Here is a 22874-nt window from a genome sequence, read left to right as displayed (position 1 = left end):
TTTCCCCGTACCTGCGTAGGTTTTCTCTGGGCACTCCAGTTTAAAACATGCATGGCAGGTTAATGGAACATTCTAAATTGTCCCTAGGTGTGACTGTGAGTATGAATGATTGTTCGTCTATGTGTGCCCTGCGATTGGCTGGCAACTAGTTCAGGGTGTCCCCCTCCTACTGCCCGAAGACAGCTGGGATAGGCTCCAGCACCCCCCGCGTGTCCCTTGTGAGGATAAATGGATGGATGGATGGATGGATGGATGGAGGGATGGATGGATGGATGGATGGATGGATGGATGGATGGATGGATGGATGGATAGAATTTGTCTGACTTAAAAAAAAAATCCTGCATAACTATTCCGAAGATCGGGTCATTTTCCATGACCAAGAAAGTAGCTTGGTTTAACAAACTTAGAAGAAACAAAAATGTTGGGACTCCAAAATTGAAATAAATGTATTAACTAATTCACACTGAAAAGACATATCTCAGAGTGCACGGTGCTAATTACAGAAACTGATGGAAATTGATGCTCCCCACATTGGTATCAGAGAACTATAAATATGGTGCTCCACATTTTTTCCCCACTTTTGCGAACAGTCCAACCTTGGTTAATCTGTTAGTTTGTCACTGATCACCGATCAGCTCATCCATCATTTGCTGCCCAATTTACAAATCTTGCGCACAGTATACCACACATCGCATTACACCGAGTGCTCGTTTGTCACTTCGTCTTCAGGTTAGAGGAGCTGGCTAGTGAGTGGAAGGTTTGTTTTTTATAAACTTAATGCCCTACACTCTCGACTCAACTGAGTCGGTGAACAGTATGTTTGATGTGGAGCATCCGGACAACAGAAACTGTAAAATGAGAAGAATGACTTTTTAAATGTCATAATAATGAAGTCGGCTGCTCACTGGTTTGAACATTATGGTGGCAACTGAGGAACCTAGTTGTCCATAAAATGTGTTCATGCGTGAAGAAATTGTTCGATAATGTGTGCCCAGCTGATGAGAGTGAGCACTAATGGTACCAGTAGGACCTGTGAACAGCAAAGCAGCGTACAATACACGCTGTGCCATTTGTGATTCTCAGAGGTGATACACTGAAGGCTTCTTGGTAAAGTTCAGAGCAGAAATGTAAAAATCAAACAAACTACACCTGAACCTTATTTCATCTAAATGTGGATGTGTTCCATCACAAGTGGCTGAGAAGCGACTAAATCTAGCAAGGACAACCAGATGAAGCGGTAGCAAAAGTTATCATTTTGTGTGTCTTTATTTGGGGTTTTTGAAATTTACAAACGTGGAACAGAACTGAGAATGGCTCAGACGAGGTAGAGCTTTCACGTCGGCTTGCTGGCTTGAAAATGACAACACAAAAAAAATAAACACAGAATAATGACCCCGAAAATCAAAATTACCAAACACCTGTCCTGCCTCTGTCCTCTTGTCCTTTTTGAAGTGATAATAAATACAGATTTCAACCAAAACACTTGGAATAATAAGGTCTCGTTAGGTACATTAATCATGAGGTTCAATACAAATAAAAAGCTCGCAGAAACAAAAAAAAAAACAACCACCCGATTTAAAATATGTAATAAACCGCCAACCAAAGGGAAAAAAAACAACCCGTCGGAGGCCAGACATGGCGAGCTAATGACAAAAGTCCTACAATTTAGCAGAGAGACGAAAAACAAGCTCTTACATCTTCATGAAAAATAAGCACTGCTGCACCTCGACTTGTCAAACTTTCCATGAGGAAAAATAACTAAAATGGTGTGACACACAGCCATTGCAAAAAAAGATCATCTGTCATTAAAATCTATGCAAAAAGCCTCAAAAGCCCCAACCAAATTCTATTCGCTGTCAACTGCTATGATAGCATTCTCAAAGTAACCTTGTCTAGAATTGAAGCGAATGGAAGGTTTAAGTTGTTTTCTAGTCTAAGTGCACCAATAATGCCATTTGGTTTCTACCGCTGTATATAAAGAATTTGGTAAAATTGGATTACAGATTAACAGTTCATATTACAGTCACTCCAGCGTCACGCTTTCACTAAGTCACACTTCGGAGTACAAATTTCTAACTGAGGAGTTCATCTTAAAGGGAATTCTGTACACTGTGGGTATTAGTAGTACTATTCTACAGGACAAGGCTAGAATATCCATTTTCAAGTATTTTCACTACACACACCCTTCAGTACACACTTAAGTGTACCGTTAGACATATTAAGGTACACAACATAGTATGTATCTTTTCACAACCATTTGGTATTACATCCATTTGTTGTTTTTGTAAAAACTACTGAGGTTTCAAAATAGACTCATAGTCTCGTACTCGGTATGTTAACGGGTTTGAATAGTTGATGCGCGCAAAACTGTATCGAACAATTATATTCCCTGACAAGTGACAATCTGCTTATCTCCAATGAGTCAAGGCATGGCTTTCTCAGTTCGCGGGTTGCTGAAGAGACAAGCCCAAGGAGAGGATACAAAAAAAACCAAAAACAAAAAACAATGTGTAAAGACTAGGCACAACACATGGATGGATGTTCATCATTCCTTTTCAGTCGATCGGAAAACAAATCACAAAGACATGCAACCGCATTTGCGTTAAGACTGTGACTGCTTTACAATTCAGTCCGGTTCAACAGCACTATTTGGTAGCATGGCTGAAAGAATGGCCCTCAAGTCATGAGACAAGTTGGAAGTGTCCTCGTGGGAAATCCCGAAGTCCCATTGTGACTGTTCCCGCCGCGGGACCAAGAAGGAATATCTTGTAATACTTCACTTCACCCGACCAATCCACTGGTCGACAAATCATTAAAAAAAACCCCACTCTGTTCTGAGAATTTCATTCAGTCTCTTTCAGTAATGAAGAGACTGAATCATCACTGGTTTTGTACAGTGCTAATATACAGTGCAAATGGTGATTAACACAAAGCGGTTGGCCAAATTAAGATACTGTAACCCAGAACAGATTGATACAGGCATCATGAAGTGGTTGTGTTGATGAAGTCATTAAAAGGTCAAACAGAACATATTATCACCAATTAGAAACCTTTGAAGAAAAAATGATGGCGTGAGCCACAGCTAGCATCCCGCTGTCTACACCCAAAATGTCTGATGGTGTGAGCCACAGCTAGCATCTAGCTGTCTACGCCGTGACGCATTTGAGGGATTTTAACATCGGCCTTTCAAAAAAGGTTTGCAGCACAATTAAAACTACAACGGCCATGGCGGTTTAGCGTAAAGCAATCCCGCTGGCTAGCATTAGCAGAAGCACGTTTGCCTCCAGAAGTGCACCAGCTGGCCTTTACTTTGGGTAATTTCAATCTGAGTCATCAGGCCGCTCCAACTGCAGGTTTGCAGTTGTAAATCAAAGTCAAAGTGTCAGTGTGAGAAAGGCTCAGTAATATAAAGGAGTTATATAGATGGAAATTGCCGGCACTCAGCCCCTTCCTCTTCAATTGACAATAATTGTATGGCCATAAAAATGGTACACTCATTTATAATGGCTATTAAAAAGCAACTCTTTTTAATGAGCATTAGAGCAGTCTCTCTCTCTCTCTCTCTCTCTCTCTCTCTCCTGCTTTCTCCCTTTCTCTCTCTCTCTCTCTCTCTCTCTCTCTCTCTCTCTCTCTCTCTCTCTCGCTAATCATATCCCTCGGCTCAGAGTGGTCACTCTTAAGATTTCACTAAAGAGTGGAGCCAAGTGACTTTACCCCATTTGCCCATGCTGGCTCACACAAGACACTGTAATGGCTTTTAGCCCAGAGGAAGTCTTGGCTATGGCTGTGATGATGAATCGATTACTCAGTTATACAACGCAGATAGCATTTATCAGCCACTGTATTGATAATCATGTTAATTTTAAGATGGTTTGCTCTCAAATATATTCATTTCTGCCCGAAGATTTGAAGGGAAACGTCATTCAATTTGATCATGGCTTATTAACAAAATCGTTAAATGTTACTTGCAGACAGTAGCATGTTGCCATGAGGGATGCATCAGGTACAATGTAGCTAAAAAAGAAAAAAAAAAAAACAGAAAGAGGTTGGCCACTACAGTCGCACGCCACAGCAGTTGCATTGAAAAATATATTTTCATATGCATATCATGAGCCACGTAATGACGTCAGAAAGAGTCATTCAACACAACATGATCATTATTTTCTACCTTCAATTCCGAGAAGCGGAGTAAAACGGTTTGTGACTTAATTCTACTTTTACCCATTGTGTTATTTTAGTATTGTTAAGAGCAGCCATTTGTATTTATTCATTACAAAAGGTCTCTGTCAAACTACAAGAACTATAGAAAACCCTCATTATAAGATGTGAGTTGAAACGAGGAAAATGTTTCATATTGCCGCTCCGTAAAATCCAACGGTGATCAAATCCTCCTATTTTTCCAAGTGATGATGTCATTTTCAGTTGATGTGAGTCCCTGACTAGCCTAGTTCAGTTGTCCAAGAGAAGCCCTAGTTCTGTTTTGGTGAGGTCGCCGTTGGGCCGAACTCTCCTTGTTCCTCGGGGCTCAGCAACAAGTTCCTTGAATCTGGATACTGGCTGTTGTCAAAAGGCATGTGGTGGACACTCTGGACATGTGTCTTCAGGTTCCCTTTCTGAGAGGCTCTGTATGGGCAGAGCTGGCAGCAGAAAGGCTTCTCTCCTGAATAACAATCCAAAACACACACAAAAACAGGACATTTCAAAGGTCGCGTGGTGGCAACAGGGTGTTTGGTAACATGAAACATCCATGTAAACCACAGATGAAAGAGCGGAAATGGATTGCAGTGGAAACAGACATGCATAAGCCACATTTAAAGGGAAGCAGAATACAAAATATGGACTCAAATATTGGGATACCTGGCTATTACACCTACAGTGACTGAAAATGGAATAAAACACGCAATTAGTACCCCTCAATTCAAACTGGCATTCAGACGTATGGACAATGTCGAGCTCTCAATTGATGCATGTTTTACCAGAGTAATTACAAAACAAAAAAAAAAAAAAAACCCTCTCACAAGCCCAAGGAAAACTTACAAACCAGGAACGCCGCAGCTGAGACCTAAACCCCCAATCCTCAAAACTCTGAGACACACATGCTAACAACACGCTGCCCGTCTGCTTAAACCCCTGACAAATTAATCAGCCCATGACAAGGTGTCACAATACTTTTGTCCATTTCGTGTTGGCTTTATTTCAAAGCAAAACGCCAGACAAACTCCTTCTGGAAAAGTAAGCCACACAATCTTGTCTAAACAGTCATTTTTTATCCATGTACTTCATTCCATCAACCCCGCTGCCCGATGACCAACACACGCACACATGCCCATCCTGTCTTCTAATTGGACTGACCTACAATGGGACAGATATCAGACCTCAGCAAAAAATACAAAGAATAATAACAAATAAGCAAGTCACACCTGAACAAAACAAATGAGATTGCCATTTAATTGCACCTAATTATCATTTTGATAAATGTATGACTATCACAGCGGGAAAATAAATGACTCCCTGCGCCCCCCGCCCACCCCACAGTATTTTTCCTGAAGAAGACACAGGAAAATAAAGCAGTTATCATACATCATCAGAAGCACAACAGATAGAGAGAAAGAGGGGTGTTTGAGGAAGGGAGCGATAACAACAAATAGGTATAATTAATCATAAAGGAAAATAATAAAACAGCTGGAAAAAGAAGGTGAGGGTTAGACGTGAGAGGAAAGCAAAAACCCGGGCGACGTCGTCCTGTGAGGAAACACGGCTGACGGGACCGCTACACTACATTATACTAAAGGTTATCGTCACCGTAAAGCAGCGTCAACACTGCATCTAATTGGACCCCTCCGCCAGACGCCTGCTCCCATCAGTCATATACTGTGCGGTAAATCTCAGTCATGTGGGGCAGGCGTGTGTGTGTGTGTGTGTGTGTGTGTGTGTGGGTGTGTGTGTGTGTGTGTGTGTGTGTGTGTGTGTGAGAGATGTGTGTGATTAATAAAATTGAGGGTATAGCATAGACAAGCGAATGTCAAAGCTGAACAGATTTACTTCTGTTTCCCGCTCAGCCTCAATTCTTGTCGGTGTAACGGACTCTGAAAACGAACAGAAGGAAGATGGAATTTAAGTCGACTGTACTTTGCTTACTGTCTCCAAGTTTGACTGCGGTGCACAATAAATAGGTACCGGTAATTATTTAATGCCAACTTCACATACACGTATCATTTAAGTCCTGAATGCTAAACTTGTTGAGCTGCCTGCTTGAGTATATGAGTTAAAATTAAATATTGTTGTTTGAATACAACTTGCTGTTACCTCTATACCAAGTTAGCTTCACTTTAGTCACTATTTGCATGTTTTTAAGAAAGTGTCACAATAGTTGTGTGAAGCTTTTGTCCCTCTCAATTAATAAATAAGACAATAGAGAACTTGCACTGGTTTACCACACTGAATGTAGATATAATGTCCCCAAGACTACCACAATTACTTGTGATTTTGGCTCAGAAGAATAATCAATAGTTTGCTAAATTACATTTAAGCCTAACATTACTTAGATATATCCTTGTTACAGTTTGAGGTGAATGGAAACTTATACGTTCTCAATTTATACGGTAGTTGATTAGAGTGGTCTGGATCTGGGATATCAAACATACGGCCAGAATCGGCCTGTCAGGGGTTCTGATCAAACCCATGGGGATTGTTCTGCCTGACAGGGAAGTTTTGGTCCATTTTTACTTACAGACTTTTATGTTGATGCAAGCACCTTAGAACCATAAATGTTAGGTCTCATGTGATACATGTACGTAACTGATAAAGAAAACAGTTGATTTACAATCCACGTACGCAGTAATAAACAGCTGTATGTACCTATTGTTTGTCAAGTAATTTCACGTACAAATGTGCAGTAAAAAAGAGTCAGTGAAGTGGCTTGTAACAGGTTTACTGAAACTTTAAGTTTATGTACTAGCTATTGCTAATAGTTGGAGACCAGATGCTAATTGTTGATGGAGATTAACAATTACCTCATAAACTGTAAATTCATTGTTTGTTGTTTTTGCTGGAATATGCCATGTACGCACGTCCACTTTTCAGTTTGTCATTTTTAATTGAAATTCCTTCCTATTACGTTCATGTTGTTATTCTCATGCACGTCTTCTTGCTAGCAGGCAGTTATATGTTTCAGTCAAACCGGAACTAGGACTACTTGAAATTTCTGTGGCATAGGATTCATGAAAATGTAGTCCTACTAGCCGAATAATGAGTGTTTCTGACTGTGTGTGCCCGATAATACAATATGAGATAATAGCGTAAACGCAAAGTCAAAATCTTTCCTATTTACTTCCTGAAACTGTTGCTAGCTAGTTACTTTTGCGTAAGTAGCACAGCGCTTCCCTCAGCATCTGACATGCCCGTCAGGTGACGTGAACCAAGCGAAGGTCTGGGTGGTTCTTGTTCTTCTACTTTCTTTTGACGGTTGTCGAGCCATTTGTTTCTCAGTTTTGTTATTCAACACGTTTTGATGAGGCGCAAAATGCAAATTTTACTTCGCAAACTTTGATGCCAAACCCTTTATTTTGAGCCTTGGGTTATGAGAAGGACTTATTAAGGCTTTTTGCCACTTTCTCATGTTTCTTCTAGTTTAATCCAGTACATATCATTCTAAAAAATTGGTCAGTTTATAAATAATTTCGGGCCTTACTATACTGTATATGCAAGGCAAAACAATTGCTGCATTTGACAAAAGTCGTTTAAATGTCCAAATCTGATTCCTCATGACAACAATCATTTGTACGGATGCCAGGTGCACAGTGTATGACATTAAATAAGAAAATGGACACACAAAGCAGGACTGGGCTGGAAATTGACAACATTACACAGCATGCAGACTGGTGCAACAAAAAGACAACACGTGCAAAAGCGATGGTGGAGCCGAGTGATTAGCCATTGTGCCACATACTTGTTTGGGAGCTTCAGAAGCGGTGCTGTGAGCGTCAGTACCTCTGTGGAGTCCATTAAAATCAAACCCAACTGTGGGGTGAGAAGGAGGACGAGGGTGGGGGAGGAGAAGGAGGAGGAGGAAGAGGAGGAGGAGGAAGGGGGGCATCCGGTTAAAAGCTCCATCAAGACCCACACAAGCATTTGGTTTTCTCCTTGTTCCACCAGCCGCACTACGAAGTGCGGCGTTCGCCACCAGTGCCCATGCTAATGGAGGTGAGCTAGCAGTAATGATGATGGCGGCGGTGAAGGTGATGATGATGGCGATGGAACTTGGTTGAGCCAAGTCAGTGATTTAATATGACGCATGTTAATAGAGGCCTCGGGGCGGATGGCCTTTTCTATGTGCGTACGTCCATGCTGAGGACAATTGTCGGTGACAACATTAATTACAGTCTTGGCTCGAGTTTACAGAGCCTGTGTATGGGCGTGAGTGTGTTAATTTGCTCAGTGTGTGTGTGTGTGTGTGTGTGTGTGTGTGTGTGTGTGTGTGTGTGTGTGTTTACAATAGGGCTTAGGGGAAACTCAGCTTTGCATCACTTACCATTTGGCCTCTGTCACTTAGAATCACTGGCGATGCCACATATCATTCACACTCTCCACAAAGACGCTACTTATCTCCCTGTCTGTTGTGATCACCGCGCACTCACATGATGGACGTGACACGACAGGAGAGGAAATAGAGGCGCCTGAGACAAGTGAGGTCGGAGGCAGAGGGAGGAAATAATGCAAGCGTGGGAATCCAGAGGGGGGGAAAGAAAACATACAAGTCAGGAGGGAGAGGAATTTTACAGAGAGTCGGGACAGGGTGGATGAAATTGAGAGACAAGCAAAAAGATGAGATGAAGAGGTGGCCAGGGGAATCAAACAGGAAGTGGGAAGAAAAGAAGGGTAACAAATGGCAAAATGCATAAAATGGGGAAAATATCAAGCAATATCCACACAAACGTGAAAAGAAAAGAAACTAACGCAACAGAAAGAAAGTCCAAATAACATGGGAATCAATTTGTATCACAAGAAAAAAAGCTGTGATTGGAACACTCTCCCCAACCGGCTGAGGGCCTCGGACACTACTGACGCTTTTAAATTAGATCCTCAGACTTTTCTTTTTACAAAAAGGCTTCTGCTAGGCCCACCCTTTCTCTCTCTCTTTTTTTTTTTTTTTTAACAGAATTTACTCTGTAGCACTTTGAGATTGCTGAAATATCAAGTGCATTGCAAAGAGCATTTATTTTGTGAAGACTGAGTTTTTGCTATTATTATTAATTTTACAATAATCAAGTAGTAAGATGACAAATATAAATGTAGGAGTGTTTCGTTGAGGACTGTTGAGGACCTTGTTGAATTATTTTCAGTAACAATGAAATACACTGTTCCGCCCCATCAGCACCATCATCAGTTTAATGTGATGCCTGAAGAAAGAAAAATCACCTCTTTAGTTAGGTTTGTTCACACATCTAACCAGAATACATCCTCCCATTTATATTTCCTAATATGGGCTGCAGGTGTGCTGGAGCCTGTCCCAGCTGACTTTAGGCGAGAAGCCAGGTGCATCCTTGGACAGGTCACCATCATCAGTCCATAGCGAGCAGAAAAAAAACAAACATTTGCACTCATATTCACATTCATGGCAATTTGGGGTCTTTGGTGATACTACGAAAACATGAATGTTTTTGGAATGCGGGTGGAAGCCAAAGTACCCAGAGAAAACCTTTGCAAGTGTGGGGAGAATGAATATTATTAATTTACATCTAGGCGGCCCGGTAGTCGAGTGGTTAGCACGTTGACTTCACAGTGCAGAGGTACAGGGTTCGATTCCAGCTCCGGCCTTCCTGTGTGGAGTTTGCATGGTCTCCCCGTGCTTGTGTGGGTTTTCTCCGGGTTCTCTGGTTTCCTCCGACATTCCAAAAAAAACATCCAGCGTAGGTTTTCTCCGGGCACTCCAGTTTAAAACATGCATGGCAGGTTAATGGAACATTCTAAATTGTCCCTCGGTGTGAGTGTGAGCGCGAATGGTTGTTCGTTTCTATGTGCCCTGCGATTGGCTGGCAACCGGTTCAGGGTGTCCCCCGCCTACTGCCCAAAGACAGCTGGGATAGGCTCCAGCACCCCCCTAGTCAGGATAAAGCGGTTCGGAAAATGAATGAATAAATGAATTTACATCTATCATGGTGTTAACAAATGGACATAAGCATTTTAATTCATCGAGAAAGAGCCATGACTTTCATTAATATTATACTTATTATATTTGAACTTTCATGTAAAATTAAGACTTCAGTCTCAAAACCTTTTTTTTTCTAATTGTTCTAATAGCAGTGCTTTTTAAACACAGGTGTTATGTTGATGTTGTTTTTCAATGCATTGTGGCTTTTTGTCTGCACACAAACTATGTTTTTGGGCACTAGGATAGAGGTATAGGCCTTGATGAAAACTACACAAAACGTTTGGGCAGTGTGTGTCGACTGCATTCATTGTATCTTGGCGTTAAATGTAAGCATAACTCCACCCATAAATCCTTGGTTCGGAATTTTTTGTCAGGGCTCTGATTGCCAAAAAATAAAAATAAAAAAGCAATAAACACCTGTTGCTTTGGCACAAGCTTGACAGCCTGCAAGGGCTTCTCATGAGATTTTGTTCTTGAGAATTTGGACAGAACTTTTTTTAAACTCCTGAGTGAGAAATCATAACATTAAAAAAAAAAAAAAAAAAACATGTACATGTGCTTATAGCTTTCGTCAATTTGCTTAATAAATGGCACAGGAGCACATGCAAATGTACTCAAGAGACTGGTGTGAATAAATGATGGTCTGCTTCATTGGAATGCACAATTGCACTTCTCTAATTGACATGTGATTAATAATGTAAACAATTTGTCACAGGTCAGTATTCAGAGAAAACATGTTTCAGTTTAAAAAATAGCGACAGCTGCCCAGCCCAGGGCAAGGAAGGACTCGCAGACTGGCTGTCACACTCAGCTGAACAAAAAGATCGGGTTTGATTTATCTGAGTACATGCAGGAATGTCCGACAATGAAATATTGTTGAGAGTGTGAATCCTTCCATGCATATATTCTCTATAACTCATGTTAGTGTCACTGAGTAGATAAATAGCTGAGAAGGTGAAGATGTGTGAGCACAGGTGTCATGCGAATGACTGAAAATATGCTATAAAATGAATAATTAGAGGGCAGGGGAGAGGGAGGCGGGGGGCTAGGTTACAAACTAAAGATGGGTATTGGCCTTATATGTTTACTCAACTTCCTTTGCTGTTCCTCTTGCTTCATGTGCTACTGCTTTGGTTTGATCAACAACTATACGATCAGCCTCAACATGCGACTCTCATGATGTTCAGATGCGGTGTACTATAGTACTACAGTATATACACTGAAAATCCATAGTGTATCTCATCGAATCTGCCGCCACTGTCATCGAACGAAATAAGGGAAAGAGAATATAAGGAAATGCTCCATCACAGCTCGAGAAAGTGGAGTTTGACAGCAGTTCAAACTATTGTTTACCAATGGCTGTTAAATATGTTTCAACCACAACTGAGCAGCTGAGTTATCTCTGTAAAGGAAAACGTCCTGCGGTATTTTACAGTGGACTGCATGATATAATGCAGGTGGCAATTGAGCCTTTGACTGGAGGATGTACAATGCTAATATGATGTGGGAATCTTTGTCTGTGAGTGAGGTGTGCAAAGTGTTAATTTACCTGTATGGGACCTCATATGAGTACGAAGGTGGCTGGGCTGACTGAAACTCTTCCCACACTCGTGGCAGAAATGCTGTCCTTGTCTCATGAGAGACCTCAGCATCCCTGATGACAGACATGTAAACATAATGTAGTACACAGTCTAGTTTAGTTTTGGTATATGAAGTATTTGGCGCGTGCAAGATAAAAACAAAAGGTTTACTAAAGTGTTGTTGTCATACTTTCAAATGAATGTTTAACATTCGTCCATCAGTAGGGACGTACAGCAAAATTAAAAAAAAAGAATTACAATAAAATAATTCAGTTAGTTTTCATAGTTTTAAAAGAATTTTTGTTTTCATCTGATATTGTTGACGAAAATGTTATTTCAATTTGACTTCTTTTGTTAATTTTCGTTTACCATAATAACCTTGGTTCATTCTAAAATGGAGTTGTGTTTGAGGCTAAATAAAGTTGTGGAGGTCAGTAGTGTGCACACACTGAACATGCACAGTCGCACGGAAGCAGGGCCACAGCGGTGGAGGTAGGCGGCATGAGTAGTGGACAAGTGCAGGCATCATTAGTATGTCTAATGTGTCATTATGAGCGGCTTGCTCCAGGGGCTGGACTGCTGCTGTCACACAGCATCATCTCACAGGCTGACAGCCAGACACACACACCGCATAAATTACAGGCAATTAAAACGCCCCGGCTGTGATGTGCCCGCTCCGCTGCCCGTGTGTCACATGTCAGGTGTGTGTGCCCGCATGTGAAAGAGTTGCGTGTGTTTGGTCAGGACAGTAGAGGCCTTGGCCAGGGCACACGCTAATCACCTTTACGCACTCCGGAGAAATAGAGGAAAAATAACTCTAACTTGTTGAATATCAATTGCTTCCAAAGCCGTCCATTCTGTAACATGACAGGGCTTGGTTCCAGACAGAGTTGATATATTTTCCGACATGACTTACTTTGTACTGCCACCATTACTATTCAGCGCAAAATGCAAAATGCAAATTTTACAATCCACCACTTGTCGACAACAGGATGCTGACCATAAGTGTTGAATCCGAATCATTTTATGTTGCTTTTGTTATTACTGTGCATGACAATATTATTAATGCATCAGAAGCCACAGGGACACGGCAGGGTTCAATAACTGCTTTTCAACACTGTATCCAAGATACACACTCGTTGGATCATGGTTTTGAAACTAAGTCTACCTCTGCTTGTTGCAAGCATGATGTGCCGCTACAGTCACACAAAGCCTCACCAGAGAGCTACTGTGACGCTGTGTCTATTTGTTATGTGTATTTCTGTCTGTTTACATGTGGAAAGCGGGTGGAAGCAGGACAAGAAAGATCAAGGCGGGGGAGAGAGGTGACAGAGAGCATCTCTGGCACCGCGACTGCTGGCTGGCCTCTGGTTACTTTACTTCTACTCTGAGCTGCCAGCCCTTCTCATTGATGCACTAATGAAAGACAAGACAGAGCTGGATGGAAAACACAGGCATCTGAACATACGCGCGCACGCACATACACACACACACACACACACACACACACACACACACACACATATGCACAAACATACGGACACACATTGCAGAGGAAAAGGGAGAAAGACTCAGTTGCTCAAAAAAGGTCACTTTATAGCATGTGACTCAAAGGGCTAAGGCGGATGGTGACGATATGCGCCTGGACGGGTGACAGTGATGTCATGCGTCTGCTCTGGGGCTGTTGTCTTTGACCCCTAGCTCCACACAGCCCCACTTGACCTTAGAGACACAACTGAAAATGGGAAAATAATGTTGATGTTCGGTAATGACCATTTCCAAAGCAGCTGGTGGGGTAATTATTCTGTCTCATCTCTCTCCTCTCTGTCTCTCTCTTTGCCTCTTATGTTTCCTCGTGCCCCGTTTTGCTTCCCCCATTTGCATCTGTGTGAGTCTCTCATCAGGCACAGCCGTGACCTAAACAGTTTGTGACAGCTTTCTGGGAGAGTGGAGCTGGACACGAGGCATGCCTCACAGACCTGAGCAGCACACCAGAGGTACTATCACATCTTTCGCAGACAAATACAAAATGAATAAAAAGCAAAACAACAAATCACAGATACAGACACAAAAAAAGCAACACACACGCTGCCCCAGATACAGCCTTTTATCATACCTCGCCAAGATGCACACAAGTCAATTTGGTCATTTTAAGACCTCATTTCGCAACATTTTGTCAAGAAAATCAGTTCATGCTCCACGTGGAATGACTCTTTCATTGTGGTCACTGTTCAAATACTCTCCGGTAGCTCCATATGAATATGTACATCTTAGTATTAAGCATTGCTATGCCATAACAACAAGAATAAACATATTCATGTCATTAAAAACTGTGCATTATTTATTATTTATGGAATCATTTTATGTTTGTTTTACTTCATACGGCATTCCTAATAGAGTGGCCAGTGAGTGTATATTTTGATAGAGACGGTGAAAAAAACGAGCATTTGCAAGAGTTCACGTTCCTCAATAGAACCACTGTCGAGTCTAAATCAATTTCAAACATGCGACCAGTCATGGAAAAAGATTCTTATATGGTACTTAAATTTGATGTGCATCTTTTAGGCACATAATGTATAAAATGTGTCTTCTTTACCAAACAGCTATGTGAGCCTTAATGATCCGAATAAAATAGAAAACAAATATAGTTCCTTACCGGTGGGATCCAAAAGAGAATTGGTGGCACCCCAGCGGTGGTACAGCGCAGCCAGTTCATGCGGGCTAGAGTTTTTCAGGAAGCTGAGGATGTTGTTTGGCATATCTGGGATCTCTGATGTTGGCTCCTGCTTCACATTCCCACGAGCCTCTGAGGGCAGGGAGGATGATGAAGTCTGAAGAATGCCTCCGTATGGCTGCGTCGCTCCAGAGTGGCCTGCTGTGGAGCTGTGGATGCTGCTACTAGGCCTCGTGGCATTAGTCTGTCGCTGGCCATGGGAGTTGGTGAGTGGTTGATGAGAGAAACCTCTAGCTCGGTTGTACTCTGTTTGGGTACTGTACTTGCTCGAAAGCATGAAGCCGAGTCCCTCCTGAGGCATCATGTAACATTCTGCCCTTTTGGTAGCTGTAGCAGAGTTGAGGCTTGGCACTGGGGAACGAGAAAGGGTGCCGGTACTCTTCTCCTTAGAGCTGGAGGATGACAGCGATCTCCTCTGAGAGGAAAGATCAACTTTGGGTCTAAAGCGCGGAGGCTGACTCTGAGGGACTTTTGCAGCATGAGATCCTAAAGTGGATGTGGAGGGTCTCAGCAATAAAGATGAAGAGTGAGGGCATGATGACGATGCTGTATCTGCACGACAACCCATTTTGTTCTTTTTTAGTACTTCATTGGTCTTGTTTGGAGGCCGTGTGCGTTGGGCATGCACAACTACTGGCAGTGGTGGGCATTCCTTACCCTCCAAGACTGGTGGGGGGCCAGTACGTCTCCTGGAGGACAAGTCTCTTGGCCCCTTGTTGTTGTTTTTAAGCGCCCATTTAGGAACCAGATTGGAGCTACCACTGGTCATGCGATGAGCCACAGTCTGGTGCATCCACAGAACCTCAGGATAGAGGGTACAATGGGAGCAGAAGGAGCATTTGTGGTTAGGGAGGATTTTCCTGTCTATGGTTAGCGGGGCTTGGCCCCTGTGACCCTCAGCCCTCATACATAAATCCACAGGGCTCAAAACAGGCTCAGGGGGAGAAGAGCAAGTGGAAGGATGAGCAGGAGGGGATGGAATATTTTCCAGATCTAGCAGGAGGGCTTTCTTCAGTTTGGGATATCCATTGGGGGTGACTGTAGGAATGGGGCCAGTTCTGTCTTCGGCGGCAGCCGAATGCTGGACATGGACATGAGCCAGGTAGGTATGTGACTCAGTGGTAACAAAGTCACAAAAGCTGCAGATATAAGGCCTCTCATCTGCAATAGAACAAAGACAAAGTAAATAAACTTGCATTTGACTTTATTTTTCCCTGGGTTTTAACAAAACTTAAAATTGGCGAATATTTCACTAATTACTCATTACTACAATATACCAGCATTTATACGCACAAAAACTACTCAAATCCTATAAATATTAACTGTAGTATAATAATGAAACTAATACCGTACTGTAAATTCAAACCGTTGTCGCCATCGAATGAATTAAATACAGTCATTTAGTTTTGTGTGCAGTTTTAAACATTGTCCACTTGATGGCGGGAAAGCCCTATCTTAGTGAAAACAACAATTGGGTATGGCGGTTGACAGTAACCCTCAGTACAGTCATTTTATCTCGCACGTCCCATGCACAATAATGAAAAGCGAAACAGTCACACACGCACACATGCACACAAAACTCTGGGGATAAGGCATTGTACTGTCTCTCAACTACACACAGACATACAGAGAAACATGACACAACCTTAGTACTCAATACCAATTTTCCTCTACCCTTTCTTTTGTACAACAGTAACTTGCCATCTATTTTCATTTGATTTAGTTTCATTTGACACGCCGCCAAGATAAAACCCGACTTTGAATTGTAAATTTTGCAGTTTGTTGATTACACAGATACGATTTGTTTGTCAGGCCACTTCTCATCTTTGTCCCCATAGACTTTTACGTCACTAAATTGCCTTGGAAATCCCAACTAGAAAAATATGAACCCATAAACTAAGCAAATGTGGATAAATATAAAATGACAATTAAGACAAAGCATTCTATACTGACTTGATTTGCCATCACTGCCAGAAATATTTTTCAAATCGCATTGTCATAGAGGATAAATAAGGTTAACTAAATAATGTAAACACCTCCCACGATGTCACGTATTTCTACACCACTGCACACTACACGCGTGTGTTAATGTTAAACACAAATGGCGTTTTTCTTTGTTTTTATTCTTGGGTACGCATTTGATGATTCCAACACACATTTTTTTTTTTTACACAGTTATCTTTGCAACCTTACAGCAGAATAGCAATTTCATCTTCATCATCTCAGAGTGAACAATCTGAATAGGGACACCAAAACCACAGCTAAAGACGTGTTTAAAATGTGATGTTAAAACAAACAAAATCAGAGGTCCTGATAGTAACACAATGTTTAGAGACAGGTAAAAGAGATCAAACCAACCTCATAAAAATTCTACTCACACAGGGGGTATGGGTTGGGGGAGTGGGGGGTTTCCTGAGACAGGAAGATCTGAAATAGCTCACAGCTCAATCATGCCTAAAGAAATGTTTCAGCTATTTTTGATCAGCACTCTGAGCAGGGAGGATTAGGAACAGGCACCGCTAATGCCAACACCTCTTTACAGTTTTGTGCCTTTACAGCAAACGCATCCAGCTCTTAACACTCGTGATGTTTTGAAAAGTTTAGTGAGATGGACGCTCATATGCCGAATATAGAAAATGCTGTCACATTTCAACATCAGGGTTGCGGGTGCCTACCCTAGTAAAGACAGATTAACCACTCTTGGTTTTACAGTACAGTTTATATGCTTTGTTGGTTAATGACGTGATAAAAACGATGTGACAAAAATGACCTTTCCCTCACTGCCATATCAATAAAAGTCAAAGAGTTTCAATAAAGGTGCTTTATTTCATTGCTCTATGTACTGTTTAACTGTAAAATCATTTCCAGGAACAGTGATTTTTTGGTTTGTTGGTTTTTTATGCATTATGTAGAACAAACACATCTAACAGAGGGCCTTGGAAGATTTGATATTCTGCCACGTGATGGCATTTGTTCCTACTCCAGAGTAACTGGAGATCTTAGGGGAGGATTACATCGAAGCCCATTTCATGACAGACGTTTTTACCCATTGGTGACGAGACTGTCGTGAAATGGGCAACAGAAAATGAAGTCAGCATCTCAAGAAAAGAAAAGTGGCTGTTAGCACGGTCATAAATGTAGGTAAAATGTATTATAATCCAGACACTGTAGATGATTATAGCTTCCAAATAATGGGCATAATTCGCACAAAGTCCCTTTTCTGCTATGAGTTTGGAATGGAAGAATTCACTCGACTCAAGCCTCAGGTACAAGCAAAGAGAGATTGTGGCCATGCCCCTTGTCAATCATCACAGTTTTACTGGATGAATGGACAACAACTGCAGCTGGTTTCTTCCATTCACTTTCTTGTTAAGTGTACTACTCCTTGTGCCAATATAATGTGTGTTTATTAGTGAACAATCGTCACTACACTGTCAGTAAAATAGAACCCCTTGGTAGATTATGTTTTTTTTCTTTTTTTTCACTTAAGGTAACCCATCCAACCATCTATCAGGGCCTATTAGTGGGTATCTTCAAGATTTGCAAAGCCAGAAAGATAGACACTGTTAAAAGTGTCGTGTCAAGAGTTCAGTTAAAACACACACACACACACACACACACACACACACACACACACACACACACACACACACACACACACGAAACAAGCTGAGGCTAAAAAGCTACGATAAGCAGAAAGATATTTTTTTTCTTCCATTTTGTGAAAGTAGCAATTGCATTTTTTAAAATTCTTTTTTGTTTTTGTTTTTTTGATGAGTCGGGACTAACCTGCAAACTTTCCTGAGTTAGCCGTGCCCATCTCAGATGCCTGGTCTCTGAATGTGGAGGCTGGTGGTGAATCTCCATACCCTGGGGTAAAGGGTCGGTTTGGGGAGCCTGATTCTGGATCACTGGTGGAGCTCCACTGGTCTTTACTTCCATTTTTTTCCTTGTCGCCCATTGGTGTCCTGCCCGCATCCTTTCTGTGGACTCGCTGGTGAACAATCACCTGGTGACGACTGCGGAACACCTTCCCACATTCAAAGCACTTAATGGATTTAGCGGGACCTTGAGACTGGGATGGCCGCCTCCGTTCCTGTCGTGATGATGGTCGATATTCGGAATCACTGAGGTTCTCTGGCGTCTGGTCTCCAGATGAAGCTTGGTTTCCCAAACCAGAGGTGCTCCGGCGACCTGTGCTGCGTTTTTCTTGAATTTGAAGGGCGTAACTGTTGTTCTCTTTCTCATCAACTACAGCGGCAGTAGCATTGTCTTCCTCTCCAATACTTCCTCCATCACTGGAAACCTTGTTGTTCTCTATTGGTTCTACAACTTTTCCTTTGGTAGCTAAATGCCATGCTTGGTAGCTGCAAACTGGATCAAGCTCTGGGATTCTCTGACCCAGGATCTTAGCACTTCCTTTTTCCTCATCGGCTTTTGCTGCAGCAGGCTGAAGGCCTAAATAGTCAAGTAAACGTCTTTTTGTGGCTGGTAAATCATCATCATCATCATCATCATCAGTGTGTCGTGACTGGTTCTGAGGTTTCTTTCCAAAACTGAGACTGTGGAGTTTATCATGAGCCCTCAGGCTCTCTTTGCTATGAAACAGGTTCCCACATTTAGAGCACATTTGGTAGACGGACGCAACAGAGCCAACAATTTCAGGGCCCTGTGCTACATCATTAATCGTGGCAGGATGCTCAACAGAATCAGATTTTGCACGAGACCGCGATCTGGTGTTATGTGTTTTCATGTGTGATTTCAGAAACCAAGCTTCGCGGAAACGTCTTCCACATATTTGACAGCAATGGTCCAAGATCCCAGCATGTTTCTTCATGTGTGACTTCAAGAACCAGGCTTGGGTGAACACCTGACCGCAGGTTTCACAGGGAAAGGTCTCATCACACTGTGATTCAGCCGCTTCGGCCACAGCTTCTTCCTTAAGACACATCTGCTCGCCCGTGTCGACAGTGATGTGGACCTTCTCAATGTGACTGAGGAGCTGGTCCTCCCGCTGGGCCTCATAGCCACAAAGTCGGCAGCAGTAAGGCAGCTGATCACTTACAGGTTTCTCTCGTTTCAGGCTCCTCACAGCCACTTTCCTGCGACTTTCTTCGGCACCGTCGCGATTGATCATCTGATTACAAGCTGAACTGCTCTTGGTTGGACTTGTGCCTCCGTCCAGACCCTCTGAAACACTCATCTCCTCTTCCTCTGCGCCCCCCACTTCATCCTCATTGGAGTGGTGGCTAGAAAGCGTGCCCAGTTTGTGGCTGCGTATATGAACTTTGAGGTTGCCCTTCTGAGAGGCCCTGTGGTCACAGTAGGGGCATTTATAAGGGCGTGCACCAGTATGGCGTCTCATATGCTGTGACAAAGAGCTCAAGAAAGGGAAGCTGCGGCCGCAAACACTGCAGTCATAAGACCCTGGTATTTTGTCATCCTCACCCTCAATATCATGTTTGGAATTGACCTTGGTGGCAGTCAACTTTTCCCTCTGATTCCTCACCTGAGTGTCCATCACCCCCACACTGGGATTCATCATGGGATTTGATGTAGCCTGTTTGTTTGGCCTCTTTCAGGAAAAAAAAAAAAAAAAAGATAAATTTGACGCTATCTGCTGTTGCACATCTAGAGATGTCAGGTGGGCCTTTGTTACTTAATTAAAATGTTATCTGCCTGCAGTCATCCACAGACGAAGCTGTTATCACAGCAATTCATTTAACACTGTCCGGTTCCAGGAAACAATGACATCTTGCCACCTTCATCGATGACTGTCAGTAATTTTGGTCAGTCTGAGTTAATCTGCGCAAGCAGTTCCACAACATAAGGAAAACATGTGCGTGCCTTAAAATGTCAACTTGATCAAAAAGATATCTTCCAATGTTGTATCTGCTGTTCAAATGTATCTGAATAAAGATGGACTTTTCAGGGTTCTTAATTCTTCATCTCTCCATGAACCGTTTCAAACAGTCTTGATATGATTATTATATCACACTTCCTTTCTTCAGTCATTTCACTGGCATCTGTCCTCCATCTTCATAATTCGCACAGATCGGCAAACATCTTCATCATCGACCTGAGAATGAAAAAGAAAGTGGTGCATGGGGAGGAGATTGGAAAGAGACAAAGAGAAAATGTTAATAAAACAACATTTTTTCCAGACATATTCACAAAGTATTAGTGTACATCTGATCATTTTCTATAACACTTGTCATTGCAGAGACACAGGTCACTGTTCTTTGTTATCCTATCTAAGCTGATTTGGGGCTAGAGGTGGACACACCCTAGAGCAGTGGTGTCAAGCATACGGCCCGCGGGCCGGAACTGGCCCCAAAGGAGGTTTGATCCGGCCCGCGGGATCATTTAAAAGTGAAAAAAAAAATGCATTAAAGACAGAATGAATATTTTAAATAACATGTAATTCGTGGATTATCCGCTAGGGGGCACACTGTTTTGATCACAGTAGAAGACAACATTGTTTTGATCGGGGAAGAAAACAGTAGTCTCAGTCTGTCACAGAGATAGACCCAACGCAGCAAATGATATGAAAGCGCCAATCAGTGCTTCTTGAGACCAAAACAAAGGAAAGAGATGATATTTTGGTGATTCATAGCACAGTATGGTATAATGTTAATGGTTCGTCCCACTTGACATCTACCGAGTCCGTATGTGGCCCACAATGTAAAATGAGTTTGACACCCCTGCCCTAGAGTGTTTACTTGTCGTGAGTCAATTAAGTAAACTAACTAGCCAGTCATAAACTAAATAAGAGCCAATGGCTGTGACAGTCACAATTAATAAGAAACTCAGAGGAAATTTGTTCCAAGATTGTTTCTAATAAGTCAGTGAGAATAAAATGAAAAATTCATCCAACACTTCATTAGCATTGTACAACATGAGCTCAAAATCAATCATTTTGCTACTGCTTATCCCTTTCAACATACCCCAGCTGACTTTGGGCAAGAGGCAGAAAGACACCCTAGAGTGGTTGCCAGTCAATTTCAGGGCACATCCTATACTGACAAAGAACCAATTCATACCCATACCTCACCACCTATTAGAACACCCCTGCCCAATATGTTGATCGCGATCGACCGGTTGCCCGCGGACTGGTCCCAGGTCGATCGTAAGAGGTGTAGGGGGAAATTGAAAAAAAAAAAAAAAGATGTGTGTGTCTGCATGCATGTTATTAATATTGTTTGTTATATTGCATACCAATAAAAGGATACTGTACATTATTTCTCTTTCTCTCTCTCTCTCTCTCTCTCTCTCTCTCTCTCTCTCTCTCTCTATTTTTTTCTTGTGCACACTGCACCCTAATCATCAGATTCACTTTCACAAAGTATTAAAAAAAAAAAAAAAAAAAAAATTGGTTTTATGTACAATTCACCAATGGCCCTGGCAAAGAATGGGAAGCGGCTGAAGAAGCATTTTAAAGTGGTACACGTACATACGATAGTTTCTGCACTTAACACACTGCAAAAGTGTGTCCCATGCCTCCACGTCAAGTTTCTACTAAGGAAGGCAGTGACTTCCTTTTCACAAACTCACAAACTATTGTATCTATTTTATTCTTCTGTTTCGTTCATGTCAGAGGCCATTATGGCTGTTGCTCATCATGGCATGCGTATAATCTTTGGTTAAAAAAGGTTGGGCACCCCTGTATTAGAGATTTCAATTTACCTAACATGAATGTTTTTGGAATGTGAGAGGAAGCAGGAATATGCAAACCCCACAAACCCAGGAGCTCTTGACCGTGAGGATGACCTGCTGACCACATCCACACATGCTTAATGCTCAATTTCTGATATAAGTCTCGTACCTGCTGTCAGTAATAGTACAGCTTTGTGACCACTGAGTGCAGTAAAAGTGTGGCGGTGTAAATGTAATTGTATTTATGCACAACATCCATTTGCATGATTGTGCAATGATTTGTGCAGTGTTTGGGGGCTCAGAAGCCACACCAGCTGAGTTGACACTTTACACAATCGTGGTGGGGGAGGGGCGGTGGGGGAAGGGGGAGTGTACTGTGTTCACATCAGCAAGATCAGCAGTGCCACCATATTCCCTCCCCATAATGGCCTCACAAAACCGCCTCCGCTCACATGACAAGGTTCTTAAATACACAAAAGGAAGTGGCTCTTCAGACAATTTGCCTTCAATTCTCAAACTGAAACTGAATGCTGTCGCAGTGAATGTAAAATGAAAGGAGAAAAAAGGAGGATTGTATGTTGATACCAGGGATGTGTCCAAGGACCGGCAACCCGAGGCCAAGGCCAAGGCCAAGGACTTGCCTCCGAGGCCAAGGCCAAGGCCAAGGACTTGGAAAATTTTCCGAGGCAAGGCCAAGGCCAAGGACTTGAAAAATTTTCCGAGGCCAAGGCCAAGGACCAAGGACTTGCTTCCG

The 22874-nt window shown here is 42.3% G+C and overlaps 1 protein-coding gene across 6 annotated transcripts in view; it reads right to left on the bottom strand.

Annotated features, from left to right (window-relative positions):
• Positions 1–4073: 4073 nt before the first annotated feature.
• The window catches only part of LOC109529671 (zinc finger protein 516), a 50250-nt gene continuing 31449 nt past the window's right edge, over positions 4074–22874 (bottom strand). For 2 of the 6 annotated variants that reach the window (XM_019893052.1, XM_019893053.1), the window contains exons 2-5: positions 18254–20543; positions 14387–15625; positions 11700–11804; positions 4074–4660 (exon numbers count right to left, since the gene is read on the bottom strand). In XM_019893052.1, coding sequence (XP_019748611.1) covers positions 4470–4660; positions 11700–11804; positions 14387–15625; positions 18254–20009 — 3291 coding nt within the window. In that variant the 5' untranslated portion in view covers positions 20010–20543 and the 3' untranslated portion in view covers positions 4074–4469. The other 4 variants (XM_019893054.1, XM_019893056.1, XM_019893055.1 and 1 more) reach the window with 4 other exon arrangements.

This window comes from Hippocampus comes, unplaced genomic scaffold (genome assembly GCF_001891065.2).
Source record: "Hippocampus comes isolate QL1 unplaced genomic scaffold, H_comes_QL1_v1.1 scaffold94, whole genome shotgun sequence".
Classification (NCBI taxonomy): domain Eukaryota; kingdom Metazoa; phylum Chordata; class Actinopteri; order Syngnathiformes; family Syngnathidae; genus Hippocampus; species Hippocampus comes.
Note: the sequence above shows the minus strand (reverse complement) of the source record. Positions and strands in the feature narration are given on the sequence as shown.